General features: G+C 35.7%; 1 protein-coding gene across 1 annotated transcript; it reads left to right on the top strand.

Moving 5' to 3' along the window:
* The first annotated feature begins 1,841 nt into the window (after positions 1-1,841).
* LOC143549339 (mitogen-activated protein kinase kinase kinase 18-like) lies at positions 1,842-2,969 on the top strand. Its single transcript, XM_077040249.1, has one exon. The coding sequence runs from the start codon at positions 1,853-1,855 to the stop codon at positions 2,864-2,866; it is 1,014 nt and encodes a 337-aa protein (XP_076896364.1). The 5' UTR covers positions 1,842-1,852; the 3' UTR covers positions 2,867-2,969.
* Positions 2,970-7,416: the final 4,447 nt, after the last annotated feature.

Below are 7,416 nucleotides of genomic sequence, written 5' to 3'. Positions count from 1 at the left end.
TCACTTTTAATGACTCCATTATCCTGTTATTGTTTAGAAAAAGTACAAAAATAATTATATTAGATTTTTGTTAACGATTACTGATCTCAAAATTAGTTGGATTCCCCCACTAACGGGCGCCAAACACAACGCCCCAATTATCATTCCGGTGTTAAAGCATGTTTTTCCCATCCAACGTCATACCCTTAATGGCCTGCTCTCTTTTGATGGGCGAGGTCCAGTTCAAACTCATCAATCATATGCAAAGATACAAACATTTATTTATTTTTTATTTTTTTTGTTTAAATATTAGTCAAACCAAGTTAAACCACAACACATTAGTTAAGAAAAACTAGTTAAAACTTGTTGCCAGTGTGGTAACTGTGACGTGACGGTTAAACTAGCATTTGCTTAATACACAATCTTATATGAGTAGCTGACATTTGAGTTATACCATGAATTTTCAAACTATAACTCGTATTCTCATCGATTATGCGGTAAACCTACAAGAAAGAAAACCAAGAGAAGTTGCATTTATTTCGGGCTTAATACATGAGTTGAATAAATGGAACAGTATTTATGTTATTATTATCACCGTTGTGTGTAAAATTAATCCTAGAGTTTATATTATTATTGTTATTACTATTATTAAAATTTAATCAATAACGATGACCTGTCTTAAAACAAATCGCCAGACTTCAAAAATCAGAAACATGAATGCATATGTGAGAAAGCTTATGGATTCACCACTTGTAAGAAGGTCACTTACGTAAGAAATAAAAAAAGTAAGAAGTCATCAGTCATGTGTGTTTTTAACTTTTTAAAATGTTATAAATAGTCGGATGGAAATTGGAAAGTCTAGTTTCTTGTACAGAAATAGAAACAATACAATTATTTATTTGCGATTTTTAAACGACAAGCTATAAACAAAAATAGACTTCATTTAAAAATAGACACAAAAATAGTTACATTTTTTTATACAATCGATCCCTTTTTACATGTGCCAAGGTATCTTAGTATCTACCCTTAAATAACATGAGTATGGACTCCTTTTGACCTTTCTACACATACCTTGTGTAGATTCAAAAACCGGACCGAAAGCCGAATTCAAATTCAGTTTCTAGTTTTCGAACGAACAAAGCAAATATTTTTCCTTTTTACTTTATTTTGTACCATTAATTGTTACTGGATTGTGTTGGGCAAACTTGGAGTGAGTTAAAGGTGTAATTGTATTAAATAATAAAAGTTATTACAAACAAACGTGCCCAATAAAATCTTATCATTAACGCATGAGAAGGACAAGATGAGGGTAAATTTTACATCTACCCAGCCCAGAGATAGAGAGGTTACTCACTTGGATCCCGACTCCAAAAGCCTTTTAATGAGATGCATAGAACAACAAAGCAAGTGACATCAAATGGAGAAAGAAGTTAGTTAAAATAGAATAGCAACAAAGCAAGAAACAAGGCATTTTAACATCTTCTAAATTGACGGTCCATGACATATATAACCTTAAACTGACGTCTTTAGAAGATCTTTTGCCCTGATCATATATCAAAGAGGTGAAAGTCTAACCAAAGTTATATAACCACTATTTTATGTTTACTCTGTTCGAATCAAATTCAGATTCTAATAACCAAATGTAACTCGATTTTTGTTAAGATATTTTGTTTAATCTGTTGGAACCCAGATATTATACACCCTTAAGTTTGATTAACTTGGTGACACGTGGCAAACACCCTTTTGGTCCGCCTAAAAAGCTGCCCAGATTATGCCACCTACGGACTTCCCACCCAACCAAATAACTAACCTTTTCAACACCTTATTTAACCCACAAACAACCCTCTCAACACACCATCCAAAACTACCAAACATGAGGTGGACCAGAGGCCATGTACTTGGCCGTGGTTCCTCTGCCACCGTCTCCGCCGCCACCTCCAACACCGGAGAGCTTTTCGCAGTCAAAACCGCCACCCTTTCGCACTCAGAATGTTTACAAAGAGAGCAACAGTTTTTATCCATTTTAAAGAGTCCATTTATAGTATCCTACAAAGGGTGTGACATCACTAAAGAAAAGAAAAAAATCATGTACAACTTATTTATGCAGTACATGCCCGGTGGCACCATTGTGGACGCGATAAACGGGCAATTAAACGAGGCGCAAATATCACACTACACAAGGCAAATTATACAAGGTTTAGTGTACATTCATTCAAATAACATAGTGCATTGTGATATCAAGGGGGCAAATATACTAGTCAATGAAAATGGTGTCAAACTCGCGGATTTTGGGTGCGCCAAGTGGGTGAATGAGCACGTGCCAGTTCGTGGGACCCCAATGTTCATGGCGCCTGAAGTGGCACGTGGCGAAGAACAAGGGTTTCCAGCTGATATTTGGGCGCTCGGGTGCACGGTTATCGAGATGGTAACGGGGTGTTCCCCGTGGTTAAACATGACCGACCCGGTTTCGGTCCTTTACAAGATTGGGTTTTCGGGTGAATCACCCGAAATCCCATCCGGATTTTCGAGCCAAGCTAAGGATTTTATCAACAAGTGTTTGATTCGGGACCCGAAAGCGAGGTGGGGCGCTACCGAGCTTCTAAACCACCCGTTTATCGGACAATTGGAGTGCGACATTGATCGAGATTTATGGGCGGGTTCGCCAACGGGTATACTTGATCAGTATATGTGGAATTCAATTGGTGAATCACAGTCAGTGGGTAGTGATTTGATCCAGCCAATGTGTTCATCGTTTTCATTGAGGCAAAGGATCGAACAGTTGGAGGGCAACTCTGAAATGGCAAATTGGAAGTGTGAAATGGAAGAAGAAATCAACTGGATGACAATTAGAAGTAATGGGAGTGGTGGGGTGGTGGAAGATGATTGATTCTGCCGTGAATGGTGGTGGGTTGTTGTTCATAGAATTGGGTTTGTTGTAGAAGTAGTCAAGTAGATGATAAGAGGTTAGTGTTGTTTGATTTGATTTAATTTAATTTGGTGAACATGATTTAGGAGGTTGTTGTTTTGATGTTTTTTTTAACCTTTTACTCTGTGGTGATCTTACCTTGCACCCTTTTTACAAGGTGGGATATAATTTTGTAAATGTGAAGTGTTAAATTATTAAAACTGAAATAGATTTTATCTTTTTTATATTATTGTATTTTAGTTATTATAATTATTACTTGGCAAATTTCAACCAATTACTTAATATCATTGGTTTTAACGTTCACTTTTGTTAACCTAGGTTAATCTCATCTAACAAAAGATAAAAAAAAAAAAAACTCCATCTCCTCATGGATAATTAACGATTTCTCCTTTATTCAAATCAAAATGTTAAATGTTATAAACTGTTTAGAAACCAAAAATAAAAAAAGTTAAGGTACAGGCTTGACAACCAAAGTAAAAATTATAAAATATAACTAATAAAATCAGAAAATAGCTAGAAAGAATTATATGCTGACCCTTAAAACTTCTTTCATGTCATACATATTAGATATGTGCGGCGCAAAGTGGTTCACGTCATTATCTTGTAGGCAATATGATATTAACTTAAATACATTTTTTTTTATTTTGGTACATTAGTTTTAACTTGAAAATTTCTTCGCTATTTTATCTTGTAAATACCCTTAATAGTAAATAAAAAAATGAAGTTTGTATGTTAAAAAATGAAGTTAAGTCTGTTAAAATATGTATATACGCCTAATCAAGCCCTAGAACGAGATTAAAACAAGTAAATTGACATACTTTGATTATTGAAACAAGAAATCGTTTTTAACTGCCTTTTTCAAACCCGAGATGTGTTTAACGACCATTATAGACCGAAAGGATTAGGTATGTTAATTTAAATTAAAAGATAGAGGATGAAATTTTATTGATAGGGATACGAGTACACGAACAATAGAACGAAGGAAACGAAAGGTACAAATGACAACTGACTAAAAATTTAAACCTATTGGAAACTACTTTAATAATCCCGGCCCTCCCCCAAACAAGGTCTGCATATGGGTAGCTCCTGTCATGAAGTTGGTTAGGGTAGTCCTCTCTGCTTGGTTTCGGTTGGAACGAGTGAGCTCCACCGTAAGCTGATCGAGGTTGTCTTTTAGCTTAGACATTCTCCGGTCTACATGATAGTGTTCGAAACGTAGTGTTTCGACATTGTCATGTAGCTCTCGGTTCCTCTGTTCCGCCGCCATGTTAATGCTCACTATCTCGTCGACTCTCTCACGTAAGCACATTAGCTCTCTAACTACATCAATAGGCACCTCTCCTAGTCTTCAATAACTTGGTCTCTGTCCTCTCCTCTCCATGGCAAATTCTTGGTAGGGAATGTGAAAAGGGGTATGTCAAAAGAATGGGAAGTGATAGTCATTTATAGACACATAGGAGGGCAAAACATTGACATGGTGACATAAACACGATCATGTTAGGTGAGTGTCATAAATGTCAGTTCATAATTTTATACTAATTGCAGAGATGATGAACTGCAAAAAGTTCAAGGTGACCAAGGCCTGTGCTTAGAAAAGCACGAACGTGTCTTGGCTTTTCCATGATTTTTCAGTTTTACTCTCGTATCTCACTATCTCAGTCGTGGTTTTGGGTGGTCGGTTAAGTGTGTGCAAATATTATCCCTAAAACATAATTTAAACTTCATTCCATTTAAAGTCCTAATATTACATTACTTTTCCTAAAAATACATAAAATAAAATTATATAAAAAAATTATAAACAACAAATAATCGGGTTAAGCCCGATAGATCCTAACAACTACTCCTTAGCACAATCCTTGAACCATCAACACACAAATTAGAAGAGGTTTGAGAAAGAGTCTCTAAAACCTCCCCTAGAGAGGTTCCCGCCAAATGAATCACTCACATCGAAAGGTGGTGGAGTTGGTGGTGGGAAGAATCCTAGTCAGATAGACTGGATTTGAATTTGCTCGTTGATGTCATGGAGTTCAGTCTTCATTTCCTCCACGATCTTAGTTAGAGCTACGACACATTGTTCGTTTTGAACAAAAATGTCAGTTAGCTCTCTAGCCATTTCCTGAAGTTGCAGTATCATCTCCAGGTTCACGTTTCTATTTTTAGGTAGAGTGGTGGCAAGGTTTCCAGCATTAGGGTGTTTAATTTAGAGAAATGTGCCAGAAACGATCACTACAAGGAAATTGTACTAGGCACAACCATGTTGAGTGAGGCACGGTCGTGTTGCCTATTTCTTTTTTTTTACTTATCCCTACAAAGCAGTAAAATCTAACATTATAAGTCCCGAATCTGGATCACTACAACTATGATATCAACTCGTACACGATGTTAGTGCGGAATCCTAACACCGTGATGATTCAAGAACAATATAAATGAAGAACAAGATGAACACAATGTAATATGGTTTCAATGCATGCGATTTTATTATCAATAATCGTCTAATACATAAACCGATTCACACTCACTATTATGCTCTCTGGATGGTGGCTCTCAAAGTTCTCAACAACTAACTGAACTAGCAACCTAGAACCCTATACAATGCATTCTATATATAGGGTACTCAATACACAAGCCCAACAAAGCCCAAAGCCCACCGAGATCCATAATGGATCTCGGTTTACATACATAGCCCAAAACGAAACCCAATAAAGATAGAACTAAGTACAAACCACAAAATATGGACCCAACAATTCCCCCTTGGTTTGTAGCTTCGTTCTTGTTTATTTCACTTCAAACTAGCCTAACCGAAATCGATAGGGATTTCGGTATTACACCAATGTAATTCTTCAACTCGTCTTCGTTTACATCACTTTAGTCTTGATCATGTCGTGGCCTTTTGATATGCGTCAGTCTAACCATTTTATGACCCAACAATCTTGCCCTTACTGATGCTTTCAAGATCTTCAGAATCTTTACTAGACCATGATCAGCAACTTCAGCATCTGCATCCAATAATCTATCATCTCCCCCTTTTTGACAGCATCATCCAATTTGAATCTCAGATACTTCATCTACTTCTGTTGCAAGAAATCAGTCTTAAAAAAACAATCAACTTTGATAGAACGATCAACCAAAATCTTTTTGAAAACAATTAAATAAAACAAAATAAAACAGACATATTTTTGTAATCATTATGTTTTTCTGTTTTTTTATGATTTTCTTGAAAAGACTTAAAATGAGATCATATCAGATTTCATGAGCTGAAGACAAATTTTAAAATGATTTCTTAACACATTTTTTTTGACAAGAGTAATCAAGAAGTAAAAGTAAAATAAATGAAATAAAATAGAAACAAAAACAACAAATAAGACAAATTTAATCACTCGGTTTTCTTTTAATTTAGCTAAAAATTGGGATCAAATTTCAATTTTTTGATAAAGATGCCGCCTTTGTGAAAAGATCCGAACATGGAATCATATTGTTTAAGATGCTGTCACAAGGATTCATGTTCAGCGTTATTATGACATAAAGAGACAGGTTGATAGCAGGTCTAACAAACTTAACATGATTTTCATTGCATCAGTGATATGAATTAGGTTCAGTTCGACATAAAGCTTAGATGGACATCACTCATGGACATGTGGTGCCACCTATCTCTTCTCAAAGCGTATTTGGCTTTCCCCAGATCACCCAAATTTGACTCCAACCCCCTAGTTCTTGATCAAAAGATTTTTATAGATAAACAAACAATAATTTAAGCTTTAAGGTTGAACGTTGGACTTACAAGCCATCCGGACTTACAGGCCTTTCATTCGAGACATGACAGGACTTACTTTTGTGCCCCCATCTCTGTAGTACTAGTTTGACCCTTTAAGCTTTTGAAATACGAGAATTTTTATTTTTGCTTCACAATAGCTCCCCTTTTTTATTATTATATATTTTTCTCTTCTTTTATTTTATTTTATTTTATTATAACTTGAGCAAAAACTTAGAAACATAATATTTTTGGTGATCAAGACACTAACGGGCTCGTGTATGACTGGGTAATTGCTTTTCTGCCTATCATTCGGAGAGATGTATATGGAGACATGCACATTTCTTCAAAATGACTCTCCACGGTAAGTTTAACATATTTAGTTTATATCACTTCAACTTTTACGCATCATGGAAAGCTACCATACAAATCAATGACTGTTCTAGAGCCTTTTAGGCTTAATAACTTCACCCGTTAGACACACAGAAACAATTTGCATATCACTTTTGAAAGGTTGGATCAATTCTCATTTGAAAATATTTTGAAGCTTCTAAAAAAGCTGTTAACTGAATAGCAATATCACTTCCCAGGGAGTTAAGTAAAACACACGTGTTAGGAATTCAGTCACCCCGGTCACTTTAAGCTTTCAGGTGAATGGCTATCCATTATAACCACAAGTGGTTAACTGGACCAAACATGCATGAAAACACATGTCCTTCCAGCTCAGAGTTACCAACATAATTTTAAGTGAAAGAATACGAAA

This window comes from Bidens hawaiensis, unplaced genomic scaffold (assembly GCF_021521415.1).
Source record: "Bidens hawaiensis isolate Kalapana, Puna unplaced genomic scaffold, B.hawaiensis_p1.1 tig00015545_1, whole genome shotgun sequence".
In the NCBI taxonomy this organism is placed as follows: domain Eukaryota; kingdom Viridiplantae; phylum Streptophyta; class Magnoliopsida; order Asterales; family Asteraceae; genus Bidens; species Bidens hawaiensis.
The sequence above is the reverse complement of the archived record's forward strand: the minus strand, read 5'-3'. Positions and strand labels throughout refer to the sequence as shown.